We start from the raw sequence: 21,451 nt of genomic DNA on the forward strand, positions 1-21,451 counted from the left end.
GCACGTAGGCATGCTGCCACAGGAGGGGCTGCGGATCACTGGGTTTTTTTCTCACCACCTGGCTCTTCGCCCAGCACACCATTGGTGCTCAAGACACGTTGAGTGAATGAATGAAGACTGAAGGAATGAAGCCAGTCGATGGCAGAGTCTAGGGTCAAACCCACGCCCGTCCTGCCCCGAAGACCTCTGGCTCATTCCACGTCACCTCCTGCTGGATTTCGCTCCTTGTTCCTGTCCGCCGGGCGCCCCTGGGGACACTGCAGAGTCTCCGTGGAGGTGGCTGACATGCAGGGGATGAAGTGGGGGGATGCTCAGGCACATGCCTGGGTCACACGGGTTGCTGGAGGGCGAGGGTCCAGACCACAGTGCTGAAGCCTGGAAGACCTGGGTTGAGACCCCGCCTTGCCCCCATGAGGCTCCGGGGCTTGTCGGGGAGAGGTGGGAGGTTCTTCTTGCTTCTCCTGCGGTGGACTCAGCCAGGCCCCCTCCTCTTTTCCTGAGAGGTGCCAGGACCTCGTCCAGCCATGCAAACCATGAGGCAGAGCTGAAGGCTGGGCCTGGGAAGCCTGGGAGCTGGGAAACTTCCGGTCTCCTGGAGGAAAACAGCCAACAGGGTGCAGACGTCCCCGGCTGAGGCCAAAAGCTGCGCCCCACCCAGCCCCTGCGGCCAGGAGGAGCTGGTCCCCAGGTACTGGGTCAGAAAGGGGTCTTCTCCCGGGCCCTGAAGCTTGTCGATGTTTGTCCTCCTTTGTGGGAGTCGCAGCCGTGGCTCCCTAGGGCAGGACGAAGCTGCTGGGAGCACGCCTGGGGACAAGGGGCCCTGGGCCTGGAGCTGGACTCTGCCCTCCTGGCTGTGTGACCTTGAGCAAGTCGCAAAACACCCCTGGGCCTCAGAGTTCCACCTGTACAATGGGGGTGTTAGTCACGGGGGTGGGGGGGGGACACGAGATAGCGGACGGGGTCAGTGCCACACGGACACAAGGCTTCGTTCTATTGTCACCGCTACAGTCTGCGCGGGCTGTGGTTTTACCAGAAAAGGCAGCAAAGCTTCTCCAAGGCCGCCTAGGTTGGCAGTACTCAAGCTCAGGGCAATGCCTGCACAGAACAAGCCCTCCCTGGCCATTCCCGGTGGCTTCCTTTGAAGCCACGCTGTTGGGATACAAGGCCGCCTTACTCATTTGGGCTACAGATGGGCCCTGAATGCAAGTGGTTCCGCTTGGGATTTGCCAACTTGACGATGCCACCCCCTATAACCGTTCTGCTCCTCACTTCCGGCACCGTGTTCAGCGGCTCTCAGGAGTAGTTAGCACTGTAGTGCAAAGAGGATTGATGGGACACGAAGCCGCCCAACGTTAGGCTCATGTCAGGATCAAGCGCATACGCAAGGGGGGGCTGGGCTGAATGAGGGCGTGCGGCAGGTCGGGCAGGCTGAAAGCGGTTTCAGCCGCCTGGGACCTCGTCGGGATGTGAACCCGTCGGTGGGGGCGCCACGAGTGGTAGACAAGCGGCCATGGTCACCGAGTCCAGGTACTGCTTTTCCTTGGCAACTTGACCTTGGCTAACAAAGCTGCAGGCCTTAGAGGAGCTGCTTGAAGGAAGCCAGGCCCAGCGGGGTCCCTGACTGCTTCCGGGGCCAGGAAGGGCCTGCAGAGGGTGGGGAGGTGAGACCTGTCCCCGGGCTCGGCGTTTGCCTCAGCATCCTGACAGCGATGTGCGTGCCCGTTTGGGCAGGTAGTGGATGGCAGTGCAGAGAAGGCGTGGGCGGAGGCTGCTGGCCGGACTCCAGGCGGGACCAGTCGCGCACAGGGGTTCCTGGACACCGAGGTTCCCTCCCATGCTTCTTTTAAAAAAGTTTTACTTGGATTTAACCTCAGAGTTTGAGCAAAATGACAAAAACCGAGACGTCCCAGGTCCCATTCCACCGAGTCCGCAAAGGCTGCCCGGTGCTGTATCCGTGCCGTCTCTCTTGACCTCTCTCCATATGCGTACATAGGCATCCATTGGTAAATGCGTACGTCCTCAGGTGCATATAATGTCCTCCCAAACTGATTAAGCTTCCTCTCTTCCTCCAGTGCTTCCGTGCCCACAGTGGGAGTTCCGTGTTCCAGGAAGCTGAGGCAGTGAGCATTGGTGGGAAGAGCCCTCCTCCAGTGGCGCCCAGCCTTCCACCCTTTGCCAGCCCCCCACGCCCCTCTGCCTCCATCCGTCTCATCCAGGGGGGTCCCTGGAGGCTCCCCAGGCTGGTGTGCAAACCCCCATGCGGCCTCTGCCCCGTCGTTTGGACAAGTCGTCTGCTGTCTCCAGCTTCCGTTTCTGGGGCTGTGAAATGGGGACATTTTCCATGTGGCTGGAATGAGGCAAGAACCAGAGCAGAGGCTCTGGTCCTTTCTACCATGCAAAGCACTTCCGGGGTTCTTTGAGAGAGCTCCATGTGAATCCCTTGGCTCTGCGAAGCCCACTCCCTCTCCTGGGGAGGAGAGACCCCCCCACACCTCGTGGGAAGAGCAGGGAGAACTTCATGTGGGGGTAGAGTGGCCCGTGGGGGAGGGGCCGTGGGCCCTGCTTTGCTGACGACTCCCTGGGCAAGCCTGCCAGCCACAAGGAAAGCCAGGCACCCAGCGACAGGGTTACCTGGAGCTTTGGCTTGCAGAGTCTGACAGAGGCTCCTGAACACCTACTGTGCGTCAGAGCGGCTGCAGGGCTGAGGAATGCCCAGGGGTCTCCACGGAGAGCTCAGGTTTCAGGCCTGGGGCTCAGAGCCTCGGGAGGTTGAGATGCTCATAAAGAATTCTGAGGGGCTGTGAACGAGCCTACTGTGTACGAATGTTCAGGACTGGGAGAGGAAGGGCGAGGACCGGCTTGTCCATCTCTGTGGCACACGTAGTAGGGCTGCATAACCACGTGACTGGCAAATCTTCCTAGGCAGGACCTGAGGCTTCCACTCAGCTTCCAGGACCCTCACCTGGGTCTGGGGCCTTGGGGCACCACCTCCAGGCCAGAGATGATTTATTAGATCTGCAGTGCCTCCTGGTGGCCATTGTGAGCAACTGCAGGCTCTATGTTACCTGTGGGGTGTCTGGTCCCTGCACTGCTAATGCAGGGGCCTGAGAACGGGCCCTTTGGGTGAGCAGCCAGGGTGGGTGATTCCTCATCTGCCCTGACCTCCTGCAGGGCTGGGTCCCTCCAAACACCTCTTCTCCCTGGTAGGGATTCACGCAAGATTGCTGAGCTAAGGAAACGGAAGCCAAGAGGTTTGTCCAGGCCCAGTGCAGCCACAAGGTCTCTGGCTGTCCATGTCCTGCCCTGTGGCTTATTTCCTTGGCCACCCGTGGCCTCGGCCACCCCACATGGGCACTGTGTGCTGAGGGGCCAAGGCCACCTAACCCCCTTCCCATGGCGCGCCTGGCCTCCCTCTCAGACAGGCGCACGCACTGGTTTGCATCAAGTCCAAGGGTGCAGCCAAAGCACCTGCTCCCATCAGACCCGGGTCCCAGCTCCAGGCCCTGACTTTGGGCAGCTCACGCCTTCGTGAGCAGCGGGCCTGTGTCTTAAAGCAGAATTCGGTGTTGGAGAGGTGGGCCAAGCCCGGGAGTCCGAGGGAAGGAGGGTGACCACTGGCTGACCCTCAGAAACCTGGTGGAGGCCACTCACAACAGAAGACGTACAGAACAAGGAGCGGTTCCGCTTTGTTTGCAGCAAAAACGTGAATGACCACATGGTCTCGCTGCCATCTAGCACGCTGGCGGAGATTCAAAAACAGGACCGTGACCAGTATTGGTCCTCACGTGGGCGGACAGCCAGCTGGTAGCTAAGGCCATGGGCACGTCTCTGGAAGACAGCACGGCCGTATATATGACAGGCAGGAAGACGTGTGCACACTTTAGCTCAGTAATTTTTTAAGGGAGAGAACTTCTGTCTTTTTAAGATTTATTTATTTATTGGAAAAGCAGAGTTGCAGAGAGAGAGAGAGCGAAAGAGAGAGAGAATCTTCCATTCTCTAGTTCCTGCCCCTGATGGCCACAACAGCCAAGGCTGGACCAGGCCAAAAGCCAGGCTCCAGGAGCTTCTTCCAGGTCTCCCATGTGGGTGCAGGGGCCCAAGGACTTGGGCCATCTTCTGCTCCTTCCCCAGGTGCACCAGCAGGGAGCTGGATCAGAAGTGGAGCAGCCGGGACTCGAACAGGCACCCCATGGGAGGCCGGCGTCACAGGCGGTGGCTTTCCCCGCTCCGCCACAGCACCGGCCCCAACTCAGTGTGATTCCTTCTTAGAGCTCCTAAGGTCACCACCACAAATACAGCAAGAGTATTAACGTTAGAGATTTCATCCAACAACCGTTGTGATCTCTGTTGGAAACCTGGATGCCCAGTGGTGGAGGGTTGATTCGATAGAGTTTGCCTACGCTGGGGCATACCACACAGCCCTTCAAAACGGGCACAGTGGAAGAGCAAACCATGCAGACAGAAGCAGAGGATATAGCGTGACATTGAAAAAATGAGCTGTTATTTTTTTTAGAAAAGTGTTTTGTGCCTGTGTGTGTTTTGCGGGTGTGTGCTGCCAGTCTCCTGACTTGTTATACTTTTTTTTTTTAAGTTTACCATATAGAGCATAGAACTCCTGGGATGAGGGAAAAACCCACAGAAGTTAGAGAAAGGGAGAAGGAAGCCCAGGGACAGTGGTAGTCAGCGGCACGGGTTTGGGGCAGGACATCCCGGTAGGGAGGTGGCCCGTGCTGTGCCCTGCGGGAGAGGAGGCCGGGCCAGGGCCTGCATGCGGGAGGGGGTGAGGCGGAGAGGCTGCGGGTCTGCCTGCAGGGCCCCGCGTGCTGTCAGCCTGACGAGTCAGGTGTAGATTTCGCACAGCTAGACCCGAGGCTCCATGAGCCCCGCCTTTTAAACGGACAATCCTCTTTCCTAGCTGTACCCCCATGCCACGTTGGGGATCTACTTGAATGGTATTTAGGTTGACCAGAAAGTCCAGGTAACAGAACGTCCAGTGAAGACCTGGGGGCCACGGGAGCCCTCGGGGAGGGTGAGGGCCGGACGGAGCCGGGACACCGGGGGTCACCAGTGTCACGGAGTCCCCAGGCTGTCTCAGCCAGGGCCCCATTTGGAAGGCCTTTCTCTGGGGCCTCTCTCAGAAGCTGCCCTAAACACCCTCTGGCCACCCCCAGGGCCCACGCAGCACCCAGCCCGGCACCCAGCCACAGCCTGCGTCCTGCATGCTTCCAAGTGCCACCTTCAGATAATGAGTTTTTTTTTCTTTAAAGCAAGCTTATGTTTTATTGCATTTTTATGAGCTTTTAAAAATATTTATTTATTTTAGTTAAAAGGTATAGAAAGAGGAGAGACAGAGAGAGAGAGATGAGCCATGCGTTGGTTCACTCCCCAGGTGCCCCTGTCGGGGTTGGGCTGGGCTAAGCTGAAGCTTAGCCTGGAGCTCAGTTGGGGTCTCCCATGTGGGCAGCAGAGACCCCATACTCGACCCACTGCCTCTCAGGGTGTACATTAGCAGGAAGCCAGATCAGACGTGGAGGAGCTGGGACTTGAACTTGAACTCTGTTATGGGAGGTGGGCGTCCCAAACAGCTACTTAACTGCTGGGCCAAGTTCCCAGCTCTCAGGTAATGCCTTAACCTGTCCATGGGAAAAGAAATGGAAAATTAACTCATACCAGCAGAAAAAAAAAAAAAAAAAAAAAAGGAACAAAGTTAACAAGGTAACCAGAAGGAAGTTCTACTATTTTCTAAGAACAGATACTCCACACCCTCCCTGCCTTTGTGACAAAGCGGAATTTACATAACGCAAAATGAACATTGTTCCATGCACCAAAACGCTGTTCTGTCAGAGCAATTTGATTCATTTGTTCACCAGCTGTTTGGGTGGCACCTACTATGTGCTGGCTACACTACCGGGCATCAGACAGGAAGGGTAAACAAAGCAAACATATATGGCCCCTCCATGTTTGTTTTACGGGATGGAGGGACAGGCAACAAGCAAAGGGAAAACAAAAACATACACAATAGTGAATGCCAGGAAGGGGCTTCCACTTATGGGAACTGTGACCCATCCCCCCACCCCTATGATTGGATATTTTGGTTATTGTCAGTTTTTCTGCAGACTAACCAATGCCGTGAGGAACTTCCTCTCTAGGTACATTTTTGGACCCATCATTAATAATTCCTTTAGGATAAAATCCCAAAAGTAGAATTTCTGGAGGAAGCCATCTACACTTTCATATTTAAAAAAAAAGTTTAATTTTACTTGAAAAGCAGAGACAGCAAAAGAGAGAGAGAGAAAGCGATGGAGAGAGATCCTTCATGTGCTGCTTCACACCCCAGATGCCTGTAACAAGTGTGGCTGGGGCAGACAGAAGGCAGGGGCCCAGCACTCAGTCTGGTCTCCCACCAGGGTGGCAGGCACCCAGGTCCTTGGCCTCCCAGGGTGCACGTGACACGTGGCTGGATCAGAAGCGGAGCAGGGACCCACACTCGGACGCTCCGATCTGGGCTGCAGGTGTCCCAGGTAGTGTCTCAACTGCTGCACCAAACACCCACCCCTCGACTTTTTATTTAGTTTTTCTTTCATATAGTTGACCACGATTTTGCATTTTCTCTTTAGTTGCACATTTTTAAAAAATGTGCCGACAAATTAATTTTTTGATTATCATCTTACGAGATTTAGTGCACTCGGGTCCAGAGTGGTGTGCTCCCGCCGCCCTCAGCACCGCGCAGCCCCCACATGAGGGCGGCCCCTTCCAGACAAGCCCTCCCCTCCCCCAGCCACCTGGCGTCCAAGCATCTGCTCTCTTGCCCTGTAGCTCCACCTTTCCCAGAAAGTTGCATTTGACAACCTGGAATCACACACCCAGCAAGTTCTGAGGTGTGCTTCTTCTTTAAAAGGAAAAAATTATTTATTTGAAAGGCAGAGTGACAGAAAATGAGAGAGAGAGAGAGAGAGAGAGAGAGAAAGAGAGGGCGCTTCCATTTGCTAGTTCACTCCTCAGATGGCTCCAATGGGCGGAGCTGGTCGGGGCCAAAGCCAGGAGCCCAGAGCTTTTTCCGGGCTTCCCAGGCGCACTAGCAGGGAGCTGGATCAGAAGTGGAGCAGCTGGGACTCCCACATGGGATGCTGGTGCGCTCGCGGCGCTGTGCCCTGACACGGCCCCAGGTTGAGCCTCCTTTGCAAACCACAGGCTGCCTTTGAGGTTCCCTGTGACATTGTTGATGTCGGTGTCATCTGTTCTTTTCATTGGTGAACACTATGCACTGCATGGGGTTCTCCACACAGCTGTGAAAGGACCCTCGGGAGTGTCCAGTGTAGGGTGATGGGGAACAAAGCTGCTGTAAGCATTTGTATACAGATTTGCAAATAAAGTCTTTATTTCTTTAGAGTAGCTGCTGTGTGGCAGGACCTCTGGGTCCTGTCTGTTTCATTCTGCAATTCACCGCCGAGCACTGCCCCACCAGAGATGGAGGGGAGCTCCAGTTGCTCCGCCTCCTCGTGGTCACTGGGCATTGGGGGGGGGTTCCTGGTTGCCATGGTAACAGGCATGTGGCGGTGTCACCCCGCAGTGGGCAGAACAGTAATGAGGTTGAGACCATCTCATGCTTATCTGCTTGCTGCGCTCTCTGTTCAAATATTTTGCCCATTTTTTTTTTTAAATCACATCGCTATGAACTGAGCTCCACGCCTCTCTGGATGTCCTTGGTTTTCCCTGCTGCCCCTCAGCTGTCCCCGGTTCCACTTAGACCCCCTCCCTCCTTCGCCTGCTGGGGGCTGGGCCGTGTCGCATGCTTTGCTTGTCCGGTTGGTGGGTGCTGGTGCACAGGCGTGCCCACGCCAGCTTCGGAGTGGCTGGCCTGAGCCCCAGCACTCGCACCCAACCCTCCTCTGTAGACTGTCACCCCTGGAGGGCGGACACCGTTCCGCTCGACCCAGGGCCCCCGGATGGGCTCCGTGCACATTTGCTGCAACATCACCCTGTTCCAGCATTATTTACAGGGCCCCCGAGCTAAAGTAGGGACATCGAAGAGGCAGATGAGGTGGGGTGGGGACATGATCAATGGCTCACCTTTAACCTCCGCCCCACCCCCACCCGACTGTTTGGACAGCAGTGGGTTTAGTCAGTGCCCTTTAAATAGCATGAAAGGGCCCCATGCTGGCCTGTTTAGTTTAAGGAGATTATATCGGTGCTGTGCGGGCCGCCACAGGGTGTGTGGGGCCGGCTCGCTGAGAACAGAGCGAGCGGCATGTCCCCCGCAAAGCAGATGTTTGAAGGGAAAATAGATGTAATCAAAACCATGGGGGATAAAATTACTCAGACCCCTTAGCCACCCACTCCTTATGCATGGGCACACACACACACACATCACCCATGTCCAGATCCACACATGTCTCTGCAGGTGTGTATACTCGCACACACACACACTCAGCTGCACGTACGCCTGCAGGCACCCGCATGCCACCCGTGAGCCTGCACTTGACCAGGCCAGCACGCACACCCCGTCCACAAACCTGCTCACAAGTCACCGCACGCGTGGTCCCTGCACCCATTTCTGGCGGCAGACTCGGGCCACGTGCCCTGGGGCGCCCGTCCACGCACACAGCGGGAAGGCGCACAGGGAGGCCGCCAGTGCTCTCTCGCCCTGGACGGCTCTAGCCGTTCATTCTCCTTCCATCTCAGCTCCCCTGCTTGCCTGCCTGGAGGCGAACCGAACCCGCCATGCCACTGGGTGGCACCAGGGTAAGTGGGAGGGTTCAGGGAAGGAAGAAAGGCTTTTCCTCCGCTTACCCAACAGCCCCTTCTCTTTGTATCTCTGCCTTTAAAAAAAAATAGTAAATTATTAGGGGCTGGCGCTGTGGCGCAGCGGGTTAACACCCTGGCCCGAGGCGCCGGCATCCCATATGGGCACCAGTTCTAGTCCTAGTTGCTCCACTCCCGATCCAGCTCCCTGCTATGGCCCGGGAAAGCAGTAGAAGATGGCCCAAGTCCTTGGGCCCTTGCACCCACGTGGGAGACCTGGAAGAAGCTCCTGGCTCCTGGCTTGGGATTGGTGCGGCTCTGGCCATTGCGGTCATCTGGGGAGTGAACCAGCAGATGGAAGACCTCTCTCTCTCTGTCTCTACCTCTCTCTGTAACTCTTTCAAATAAATAAAATAAATCTTTAAAAAAATTAAAAAATATTTAAAAACAAACATACAAACAAAAAGACTGGGGAAGTTGCAGATGGGAATTATGTAGTTTGGGACCCCTCAGCCTTGGCCCTGGGATAAGCCCCTCCAGGCTCCCCACCACTCCCCGTGGGAGGGGCAGCAGCACAGAGCTAGTCCGGAGTCCCCACGGGAGCTGTTCCCCAGAGGATGGGGGATGATGCTGTCTCACAGGGTGACCTGGCTCCCACACGCCCCCCGCAAGCTCTGGGCGCCCCGAACCCTGAGGAAAGTCTGCCCAAAGTCTGCTGTCTCCCAGCAGCTCGGTGGGTTCCCAGCGGGCCCTGCCCTGGGCATCCTGGACGGTGGCCTACTTTTAGCGCCTCCCCTGCGACTCTCCTGCCTTCTTGCTCCCGGCTCTCCCTGTTTCCTTGCGTGGAGGTGTCACCTCCGCCACATGAGCTGTCAACCTTGCAAGGCGGCGCTGGGTTTTGCATGGCCGTCTTTGCTGCGCCCTGCCCACCTGGAGCCTCCCCAGGAAGCAGGTTCAGCCTGCACGCCGCAGAGCACTGGCACACAGTAGGTCCACAAACACAGCCAGTCAGTGAGGCTTGCTAGGACTCGCTCATTTATTCCTGGGCAACCTCTTACTGCAGCTCTGCTCTCTGCCCTGTCTTACGCTAAGCTGTGAGCTGAGAAGGGGCAAATGACTGGAGGTCCCGGTTCTAGGGAGGTGACATCCTGCAGACGGAACTGGACGCCCACAGCTTGATCAGGTGCTGGTTGGCAAACACAGGTGATGACTGGGGAGGCTCAGCACAGGGCAGAGGACAGTCGCAGTCTGGGAGGGCTGCCTGGAGGGGCTGGTGCTTGACCTGGTCTTGGAAGCCAGCTGGAAAGAATGGATATTTTGGGCTGGTGGCTGGCGCTGGGGCCTTGGGGAAACCAGAGGTCAGCAGGTTCCTTTGCTCAGGAGTGACCCAGCCTCAGTGGCAGGGCCTGTGTTTCCTGGTGGCCGTAATATTGAGACGGACGCTGCAGGGCGAGCTGGATCCTGACGCAGGCCCCTGGGGGAGCAGTCTAGGCGGGGAACAGTGTACTAGGTTTGTGCGGGGCCGGCCCGCATCTGTCTCAAACAGGCAGGACAGCAGTGGGGGCCACGGCAGCTCCTCAGGAGGCACGCAGATGCTGAGAGGTGTGGCCCTGGCTCCCAGGGCCATGGGGCTGCCTGAGGAAGGGCCCTGGCGGTGTAGCCCAGGCCCAGGGGCGACAGGGAAGGCCTAGGTCTCAGGACCAACGTTCTCTCTGTGCCAGGAGACCAACAGTCCCGCTGTGCCAGGAGCCGGAGCCCCTGTCCCCTGGCAGGGACGCGGCAAGGTGGCGGGAGGCTGGAAATGACCACTACGTCTGGGGTCTCGGCTGAGTCCCCCGAGGGCCCTGGCCTGCCACTCAGACCAGCTGAGCTCTCCCTGGTTGTCTAAATGGGGCCCAACCTCAGGAGGGGAGGAGGGTGGGAGGCTGTGGCACAGCTCCGGTGGCGATGCCACGGCGCTCTTCCCTGCTCCCTGGGGATCCTCTGCCCGTGCCTGTGACCCTGGGAATAGGGCTCAAGCCCGCAGGCCAGGGCCGCAGGGGCTGGTGCTCTGCGGGAAGTCAAGGCAGGGTCCTTCCTGTCTCTAAATGGTTTCTCCTTAGTTGAAGGCGGGAGTCGGAGCGGGTCCCCACCGACCTACGGTTCCTGCAGCTTGGAGCTCCCCCTGCCCAGTACCGCGCCGCGCACACGGTTACAAGAGGGGGCCCGGGAGCCAGTGCTGGGGCAGGAGGGGACAGGGGCTGCCCACCCCACACCCACCGCGGTCTGGCTTCCAGGAAGTTGCATAACAGGGTTGTTTATTTTTGGTGAAGCTGGGTGGGATTTATTTCCTTAAAAAAAAAAAAAAAAAACCCAAAACATAAAACTTATTTGTCTGCCAGGAAGATAAATATCTTTGCTGAAAGCTCTTGGCCCAGCTACCAGCTGCAGTTTGCATAATGTTGTCACTGAAGCTGTGGCCGTGTGTGCCTGTGTGCCTGTCCGTGTGTCTGTGTGTGGGTGTACGTGCGCATGCGTGTGCCTGGACTCACATGTCATGTGTGATGTTCCGGCTGTTCACACACACACACACACACACACACAACTCCGTGGCCTCTGCACCCTCTTCGGGAAACACCTCTCCTCTCTCTGCTCGGTGTCCCCGAGAGGAGATGAGAATGCCACAGGCCAGTTGTCCCTCTCAGCTGCCCTGGGACCTGCCCGCCGTGCTTGCTGTGATGATGGGAGCCTGTGCGTGGGACAGGCCTTGTCCCGTGCTCCCCAGGCGCCTCGTTCATCAGCTGCTTTCTCTCGCTCCCCAAGCTTCCTTTTCCCCACGTCACAGACAAGGGAGTGTGGCGAGAGAGGGCCTCAGGCCCGCACTCCAGACACCCATGGGGTGCACTCCCCGCGGTGCTCATGGGTGCCCGGCCTGGGCTCCTGGATGCAGAGAGCCCACATCTGGGGAACTTCTCCAGGTCGGAGGTAGCTGGTCCTCCCGGGGCCCCAGGCCTGCAAATGCACATGGGGACTGGGGGTTACCTACACAGCCAGTGCTGTGCTGAGTGCCTTCCTTGCTAACCTCTTTGCTGCTCATTACTGCCCTAACGGTGAAGATCCTACAAGCATCTTCACTCCCATTTTCTGGAGGGAGAAACTGAGGCCCGGGGTGATTAAATGAACTCTGCCCGAAGCAGAGAGCTAGACAGTCCTTGGTACAGGATGCCTCGGGGCGGGCTGCAGAGTCCATGCCCTGGAGGGCCTAGTCTGCCTAGGATGCTGGCTGAGTTATTGGACATGGACACGCTACTTCCTGCCCCCTCCACGCGGGCTCCACCTCCTCCTCCACCACCTGCATGGGTGGATGGTGAGTTCCTTCCAGCCCTGAGCTTCTGGGGCGCCCCATGATGTCACACAGCAGTGGCCCCGCGTGGCAGCAGCCTGGTCACAAGGACAGAGCGGGCAGGAGCCTGTTTGTCAAGGGCATGGCGACCCTCAAAGCTGTCCCGCCCCAAGAAAGGACGACCCTTGTGTGGACAGGAGGTGACAGCAGCGGGGGGGAGGGGAGGCTGAAGGGCGAGGGGAGGTGACCCCTAACATCTGATTCTTGGGGCAAAGGTTCCACAGCTCCTGCGGAATCCAGGGGTGTGGTCGAAGGTGATGGAGGTCAAGTTGGCCAAGCAGGAGTCCCACGGCAGGGATGCGGGCAGGGAAGCTCCGAGTGGGACTTGCCCACATGGGACTAGAAGCAAAGTCTCCCAACTTCCCCTCCATTGCGCTTCTGGGAGGAGGAGGGTGGGGACGGGAGTCCCCTAGTACCCTGCCCCCTCTCGCTTGGTGTGGCATCGTTTCTGACCTTGTCCCTCCCCCCCCACCAGCCAAGGAGAGCTCCCTGGGCGAGCCAGAGTTACCACCAGACTCGGACCCTGTGGGGATGGACAGCAGCTACCTCAGCGGGAAGGAGGCTGGCGTGAAGGCACCCCAGGAGCGGGCCAGTGCCGACCTCCCGAGCCCGCTGGAGAAGGCCGACTCAGAGAGCAACAAGGGCAAGAAGCGGCGGAACCGCACCACCTTCACCAGCTACCAGCTGGAGGAACTGGAAAAGGTCTTCCAGAAAACGCACTACCCGGACGTGTACGCGCGTGAGCAGCTGGCCATGAGGACGGACCTCACCGAGGCCCGCGTGCAGGTCAGTGAGGGCCGCCTGGGGCTGGGGCTCCTCCCTGCTCCCCTGCCTCCCTGGGCCGGACGGGGGGAGCTGGGGGGGGGGGGAGGTGCCCAGCCTGCCCGCCGTGTCCCTGCCCCCAGCCGCAGCAGCTCTACCTGTATCCACTTCCCCATCGGGCATCTGTACTGGGGGGGGGGGGGCCTTGAGTCGGGGGGCAGGACGCCGGCCACCTGGGCTTCCAGACCCCACTGGGTATGAGATTCCGGGCCCTCTCATGAGCTACTGGAAGCCCTAGTCTGGGGCAGGACACGGGACAAACACAAAGGCGTCTGCGGCGACCCCCTGGTAGAAGCAGAAGTGGCCCAGTCGTCCCTCTGCCTGGGATGGCTGCCCCTTCCCCCATCTGTCAGCTCCCAACTCAGCGTGCATCCTCTGAGTCTCCCTGACCACAGCGGCTAAAACAGGAGCCCCCATCCCCACTCAACCAGCAGCACCTAACCCAGCACAACACAGCAGAGCCCAACACGGCTCACTCAACGCAACCCAACCCAACCCAACACACTGGAACCCAGCCCGACTCGACGCAGTGCAACGCAAAATAGCTTCAGCCAGCACCACACAGCACCAGCAGGCCACCTGCTATCACGTGACCCCATTCGGTCTTGTTGCTAGAATTTGTGCCTGGCAAAATTATTTTGTCTGCTCCTTCTAGAAGGTGAGCTTCCTAAGCGTACGCGCTGATTGTCACCGTATTCCCACCAATTAGAGGAGATCAAAGCAAAGAATAAGTATGCGTGGACCCTCTGACCTCCTTGGGCCAGAGAGCCAGGAGGAAAGCAGAGGCCACTCAGTAGCTAAAACACACGTGGCAGAAGCCACCCACGGAAGCTGGAGCTGCAGCTTAGCAGGGCAAACGCCAAGCGCCGCCTTCCAGGTAGCACAGCCAGCGCCTCGGACCCTGCCCTCCACCTGCACAATGGAGGCGGAGCTCTTGCAACAGCGGAGAAAGGGGGCCGCTGATGAAGTCTGGGACGCTCCTGGAGGTGCTGTGTTGAGGTGGGAAAAGCCACTCTTCTGTTCCGTGTGCAACTGTCGCGTGGTGCCCAGCGTCAGGACTCCCTGTGTAGTGAAAGGACAAGGACCTCTTCAGTAAAAACAGAGAGACGACGCTGAGACGCTGCCACACAGCAAAGGCAGAGTGTTGCCTCTGCACACACACACGTGTACACGCACACACACGTGCACGCGCACACACACACGTGTACACGCACACACACGTGCACATGCACACACACACTTAGGCCTACTTAGGCACGCATGCTTAGGCCTGCTTCACAAACAGCTGAGACCACTTACAAGTAAACATTTGTTATTTCATGTTTTTAAGAGTTATTTTATATATTTGAAAGGGAGAGAGAGAGAGAGAGAGAGAGAGAGAGAGAGAGAGATCTTCCACTCACTGGTTTACTCCCCAAACGGCTGCACTGGCTGGGCCTGCACCAGGCTGGAGCCAGGAGTCGGAGGCTCTATCTGAATCTCCCACGTGAGTGGCAGGGACCCAAATACCTCGACCACCTCCTGCTGCTTTCCCAAGTGCATTAGCAGGGAGCTGGATCAGAAGCGGAGCAACTGAGACTTGCACCAGTGCTCTGACGTAGGGTGTTGGCATTGCCAGCGGCAGCTTAACCCGCTGCGCCACAATGCTGATCCAAAGGTTTTATTTTAATGTAGCAATAAAATTATGTGCTGAAATAGAGAGGTCATTATGTCAAAACTCTAGGCTAAGGATCATTAGTTAACATGGAGTATGAACATCAACCCTGAGTTTCCTGGCAGCCAAGGCAGAAAGGGAAACCCTGATGGGTCGCGTGTTTTATTGTCTAATGGGAAGGCCATAGACTCACAGGATGGTACTGTGGGAACAGATCACTCCATCTCCTCTGACAGCCGAGGTGGAAGAGGCTCCGAGGTGGGACCTGGTCGCCCAGAGTCGGCCAGGACTCAGCACCAGTGGAGACCCTGGCATCGAGGCCTCCCGGGTTCCAGTCCGGTGCTTCTTTGCCTTCAGTTTGCTGGCCCGGGACTCGTGCCAGATTGTTTTGAGTCTTTTTCTTTGTATAACGGCAGCAGGGTGGGTGGGATCCTCGTGTGCGTCAGACCTCTGGGTTGAGCCCTGAGCCTGGCAGTGCCCTAGGGGGTGGGGGCTGAGATGGAACCCCCTGCCTGGCTCTGCAGACTTTGTTCAGTGCCCACACTCAGCTGGTGGCAAAACTAGGTGCCGGGCGTGGAGTGGCGGTGGGGACAGGGAGGGAACGACAGGAGTCCCAAGACGGACGTTTCCTGGGAAGAAGCCTGGGGTTTGGCCCTGCTCCAGGGGCTGTAGGGGCCTCTCTCTGCTGTCTGGGATTCCAATCTCCACAGCTGGTGTCTGAAGACAATAAGACAGAGGCCTCCCCGCCCTAGGCCACCCCGCCCTGGCCCCAGATGGGCTGCGGTTAGGGGGCCTCCGCCAAGACAGTTGGTTCTTTGCACAGCCGGGTCCTCGGGAGAGGCCTGTGCTGAGTGAGGCCAGGCGGGGGTGGCCAGGAGCGGGGTGGTCCTGGGGTGCGACTGGGACCTGGCAGTGAGCTCCCCTCCCAGGGGTTGCACCGCAGAGATGGGTCCCGAGACACAGCAGCGCTGGGGTCAGGTAGGGAAGGGTGCACCATGCCTCGGGAGCCATGGGTGCGAGCCCGGTGAGCACCTGTGAGGGTGGCCCTGCTGCCTCCTGGGTTAGGGGTGAGGAGTCTGCAGCCGGCCAGGCTGTCTGTGCTCAAGCCTTGACCAGGTTGCAAAAGCCATAGCTGAAGCTAGGGTCTTGCACACAGGGTAAGGCCCAGAGAGAGACGGACCCATGGAAGGGGAAGGCCTGCATGGCCCTCGCCACTGCCCACCTCCTAACCATCTCCACCAAGAGCCCTCCATTGAAGCCTCTGGCCTGCCCCCTGCCCCCGGACACTGCTCCCTGCCGCCCTCCTGCTCAACTCCACATGCCTCCCTGCAGTTCTAGGCCCCCTGATGGACACTGGCCACTCCTTCTGCCTTTGGGTCCCTCTGGCCCGGCCCTGGGTCCCTGTCCCACCTCCACATTTCCTTGACTATGACAGCCACCTAGAACCCACAGTCACTGGAGAGCCCCCAGCGACAAGAGACTGGACTTGCTCCATCCCCAGAGCCAGAGAGCAGCCAAGGATGTCTCCCTCCAGCGGGCTGCCCCCTCCCCCTCTGCCTCCCCCTCCCCAGCTCCCCCCACAGCAAACCCTGGGAGGCTGAGGCAGGAGCAGAAAGACTGAGCTAAGCCTGCAGGAAATTAAACATGAAATGAAAACAAGCTCCTCTGATTCATTCTCTCTTCCTGCCCCCAGCCCCCCAGCCCAGGCCACTGATAAAGGGGGATCCCGTTTCAGCAGTGCAGAGGGGAGACCCCCTGGGCCCTTAGCTCCCAGTGGGAAGCCTGGGCCTGGAGGTTCAGGGGCAGGGCTGAGAGCCACCCCACCCCCCCAGCCCAGAGGGGGCCGGTCTCCATGGAGGAGGCAGGAAGAGCCTTTCTCCCAGAGAAGTGGAGGAACTCAGAACCAAGTGGCGCAGTGCACGGGAAGCGTGTAGACGTGCGCACACGGTGCCCTGGGGCACGCACGCACGTGCACCTGAATTAGGAAGGGGAAATCGAGCTGGAGCAGCATGGGGAGTGGGGGAGGAGCATCTCTTGTCTGCTCCTGCACTGACATGAGACCCATATCCCTTGACCTTTTGACCTCTTCCCTCTAGAAAAAGACAGCGAGAAAGGTCAGGAGCAGAAGGTAAACAAATCCGGAGTACCCTAAAGACCTGGTGGCAGCATTTCCCATCATCTCCCCTGCTGCTGCCATGCGAGGCGTCGTCCCCGTGCCTGTAAAGATGTCAGTCCCATTTGACTGATGCAGCAACTGAGACCACTGGCAATAGCCATGCTCCCCTGAGCCTACTGGTCAGCTTCCCTCCAAGGCCGATCAGCCTTATCCCTCCAAACAGAGGTTCCTGGGAGAGGCTCGGCTGCTCCCAGGCAGAGGGGTCGGGCCGCATGGCTCCTGCTACTGCTGGTCACGGTAGGCATGGAAGCATTTTCACCCAGACAGCAGGGGCAGCGCTTGGCACCTGTGTCTGAATCCAAGTCACAGGCCTCTCCCCCAGGAGGCCTTCCCTGATTGACCCTCTTACCCAGAAGAGCCCCTTCTATACCACAAGGGCTTCCCCCTGCTTATACATGTCAAGGCTTAGAGCTGGGAGACTCTGTTTCCAAGAAGAAGGCTGCAGAGAGGATGGGGGAGGTCGAGATCCTCTAGTGCTGGACCGAGCCTCCTGGAAGCCCTGTGTGACCGTCACAGCTGTCCTCAGGGAGCCTGTGTCCCTCTGAGGATTCGGCACCCTAATGCTGAGCTTGGTTAGATGGTTAGCGAGATGACTAGAGACGGGTCTTGTGTGTGTGTTGCTTGCCTGCTCTAGGTTCTGAAGCTTAGGAAAACAGTTTCTAGCCCAATACCAGGCTGCTTTCCCAGCTCAGCGCTGACGCTTCTAGACAGAAGCTCTGGAAGACATAGGCCGAGGCTAACCTTACCTGTGGCTCTGCAGCCCCGACACACCAACTGGGCCTGATGGGAGCTCAAAGAGGTGATGTGCACGGCCTGACCCCTGTGTCGGCCACCTTGTCCTGCAGGTCTGGTTCCAGAACCGCCGAGCCAAGTGGAGGAAGAGGGAGCGCTTTGGGCAGATGCAACAGGTTCGAACCCACTTCTCCACAGCCTACGAACTGCCCCTCCTCACCCGCGCTGAGAACTATGCGCAGGTAAGGCACTGCCCATGGCCCCTTTGTTCCCCAGCCCCGAGCACTCTGAGAATGGGCCCTGGGAGCCAGCCAAGTCCATGGAGATGGCTGCCCCTGAGCCACGTTCCTGGTGGGTGCCTGTTTCCAGCTCAATGTGGGTGGCTCAGAGCTCCTTCTGCCCATCACATCATCATTGTCCAAGATTTGGCTGGGCTCAGGGAAGGGGCGGTGGGGACAGTGAGAGCCCCTTTCCCCCTGCCTCCTTGGCCCCTGCCCTAGCTCAGCTTTCCATCACTGTAACAGAAGACTCGAGGCAGCAAACTTAAAAAGAGGTCTTGAGCTCACAGCTTTGGGGGAGCAGCATCCAAGATGGGCTGGCCCCTCAGTCTGGGGTGCAGTGAGGGCAGCCGGTAGTAACACACCATGGCGGGAACACATGTATGGGGAAGAGCTTATGGCACCCAATGGCAAGCTGGAGGGAGACTGGGGTTCCCCAGTCCCATCCAAGGGCACGTCCCCAATGACCCAAGGACCTCCCATCCCCTCCTCACTGTGCCACACTGGGAACTGCGCCTTTCATTGTGGCCCTCTGGAGGACACCCAAGCCAAAGCTGTGGCATCAGGACCCGGGTGGGTGGAAGGCCCGGGGCTGCAGGCTGCCGGCTCTCACTCGCAGTGGCCCCTGGGAAAAAGAGTTGTGAAATCTGGAAGGCTTGTGGCCAGGTGAAGATGAACATGGAATGGTATTTTTTTTTTATTTCTTTGAAAGGCAGAGGCAGACGGGGGGGAGAGAGAGAGAGAGAGAGAGAGAGAGAGAGAGAGAGAGATCTTCCATCTTCTGGTTCACTCCCCAAATGCCCACAACAGCTGAGGCTGGGCCAGGCTGATGTCAGGAGCCAAGAACTCCATCTGGGTCTCCTATGTGGGTGCCAAGGGCCCCGGTACACTCTTCCAGGCTGTGCCTTAACAAGAAGCTCCCTTTATTTTATTTCTTTTTATTTGAGAGGGAGAGAGAGACATGGAAATCCAAGTCCCTAGATTGAGGTCCCTCCAAGCCCCAGGCCTTTCTCACCTCACCCAGGTGTCCAGCTGCCTGAGCCTCAGTTTCTCCACCTGGAAACTGGGCACCATGGAAGTATCCACCCCAGCTTTTTTGTAAGCTGCTGATGGTAAGGAGACGGGAGAACTGCACGGTCGTAGAAGTGGTTTGCAGGTGCTGGGCTCTCCCGGCCTCTGTGTGCACCACCCGCCCTCCTGCTGCACAGCATCTTCTGGGTGCCAGCAGCGTCCTGCAGCCTCGGCGAGGTGCTGAGGGATGAGGAGGGCCCCGCAGAGCTGCGTTCTCGGCTAAGCCCACTCCTGACGGCCCTCGGACCCCCACGGCAGAGGTGCCAAGCCTGGCCCCTCCCCGCAGGCAGCCCGCGAGCCGCACGGGAAGCCCTCTCTCTCCTTCCTGCCACTCTCGGTGCCTGGCTAGCGATTGGCGTCTGGGCTCCCACCCGGACCAGCTCTGCACCTTCCTCCACCCACCTCGGGATTCACAGCCAGGGCTCGTGGGAGGTGCGGCTGAGCAAGGTGGGCTCTCTCTACAAGCGCTGTCTACAGCAGCTCCAGCTCCGTTCTTTCACCCTCTCCCCTCCCCCTCCCAAACCCACAAACCCAGCCTCCCTGTGTCCCTGGAGGACTGAATTCTCACCCTATCTCCTTGGCCTTGTCGCTGCTGCCTGAGGTCCAGAGCCCTCCTCCGCCTCCTATCACAGATGGCCAATCCCAGGCCTCTTGCAAGCCACAGTAGTAAGGCACCCACCAGCTCCCAGTGGCCTGAGCCCAGGGGGTACACATGGCATGGCCAGTCTGCCAGCCACTAGATGACCCCCAGGATCTGGGGTGGCCAAAGGGCAGGCCAGGCCAGCAGAAGCCTGCTTGAGGCCGCTAAGACCCCCACATTGCACAGCTAAGACACACAGGGTCTCGTCCTCCATGCCCCGTGTCCACCTCCTGCGAAACACTTGGGTGGCACCACAGTGTGACAGGTGGGGAGGGAAGGTATGGCAGTTGTCCGGATGGAAGATAAGGTGTGCCTGGCCACCCTCGGCCTCCCCAGGGCCTGTGGTTGTCCACCCTCGGCCTCCCCGGGGCCTGTGGCCATCTACCCTTCTGTCCCCTTCTGAGGCAGCCCCTTCCACCCTCAGTTCTCCAGCCTCAGTGCTGTCCCAGAAGCTCAGCCATTGACCTTGGCTTCTGGGAGGAGTTAGGCCCCCTGCTTCCCATCCACAAACCTGGAGCCCAGGGCTTCTGCTCCGGACGCCAGAGCTCTGGGAGTTGAGACCGTCTCACCTTGCTCAGGTGCCCTTGGGAGATGAGGGAGACACAGCCGCTGTCCACGGGTGGAGAGGCCAAGCCTACAGGGCGTCCTAATGGGGACGCCTGCCGGGCTGAGGGGGCTGGGCCACCAGCCAGCCCTTCAACCAGTCCTGCTGAAGTCAAGTTCAATGCTTACGACTAACTTACTATCTGCTGCTGGCCTGGTCCTGGGCCCAGGATCCATTGCGTGATCCCACTTCCCCGTGGGCGGGCGTCTTGGTGTTGTTCATCAAGGTTCAACACTTAAGCATGTTTCTTTTTCTTTTTTTTTTTTTAATAAGATTTTATGTATTTATTTGAAAGTCAGAGTTACACACAGAGAGAAGGAGAGGCAGAGAGAGAGAGAGAAAGAAAGAAAGAAAGAAAGAAAGAAAGAAAGAAAGAAAGAAAGAAAGAAAGAGAGAGGTCTTCCATCCGCTGGTTCACTCTCCAATTGGCCGCAATGGTCGGAGCTGCACTGGTCCAAAGCCAGGAGATTCCTCTGGGTCTCCCATGCGGGTGCAGGGGCCCAAGAACTTGGGCCATCTCCTACTGCTTTCCCAGACCATAGCATAGAGCTGAATCGGAAGTGGAGCAGCCGGGACTCAAACCAGCACCCATATGGGATGCGGGCACTGCAGGTGGTGGCTTTACCCGCTATGCCACAAGCATGTTTTCATTACGAGCATGGCCTCGGGCAGGGAGCAAGACCCCTCCCACCCCACCCTCCTGCAGCCCGCCTGACACCTGTCTCTTCACTCTCCCCAGATTCAGAACCCGTCCTGGATCGGCAACAACGGGGCTGCGTCCCCAGTGCCAGCCTGCGTGGTCCCTTGTGACCCGGTGCCTGCCTGCATGTCCCCTCACGCCCACCCGCCTGGCTCTGGGGCCAGCAGCGTCACCGACTTCCTGAGTGTCTCTGGGGCTGGCGGTCACGTGGGCCAGACGCACATGGGCAGCCTGTTTGGAGCGGCAGGCCTCAGCCCGGGCCTCAACGGCTACGAGCTGAACGGCGAGCCAGACCGCAAGACCTCCAGCATCGCGGCTTTGCGCATGAAGGCCAAGGAGCACAGTGCGGCCATCTCCTGGGCCACATGACAGGGCCCCTGCTGCCCCATCCCCTGCCCTCCCCGGCCTCGGGGCTGTGGCCACGCCCATGCTTTCCAGGCCCCCAGCCCTCCCCCACTCGACTTTCCTTTTAGGAACCTGGCCTGGCCCAGGGGCCTGACCCACAGCACTTTCGGCCGCCCCAAGTCTGAAGCCCCGTGGACCGCTGGGAGGGAGGGGGCAGCAGGTGCCGGCCCCTCCCTGGCAAAGGCAGTAGAGAAAGCCAGGAGGCCCCTTTTTGCAACTTTACATCCACTGTAAGGCCCTTCTGC

The 21,451-nt window shown here is 58.5% G+C and overlaps 1 protein-coding gene across 1 annotated transcript in view; it reads left to right on the forward strand.

The window, feature by feature from the left end:
* The window catches only part of ALX4 (ALX homeobox 4), a 44,235-nt gene extending 23,065 nt beyond the window's left edge, over nt 1-21,170 (forward strand). Inside the window, exons 2-4 of the mRNA XM_062198025.1 lie at nt 12,600-12,910; nt 17,622-17,750; nt 20,841-21,170. Of these exons, the coding sequence (XP_062054009.1) occupies nt 12,600-12,910; nt 17,622-17,750; nt 20,841-21,170 (770 nt within the window). The remainder of the gene's footprint in view (nt 1-12,599; nt 12,911-17,621; nt 17,751-20,840) is intronic.
* Nucleotides 21,171-21,451: the final 281 nt, after the last annotated feature.

This window comes from Lepus europaeus, chromosome 7 (genome assembly GCF_033115175.1).
Source record: "Lepus europaeus isolate LE1 chromosome 7, mLepTim1.pri, whole genome shotgun sequence".
Classification (NCBI taxonomy): domain Eukaryota; kingdom Metazoa; phylum Chordata; class Mammalia; order Lagomorpha; family Leporidae; genus Lepus; species Lepus europaeus.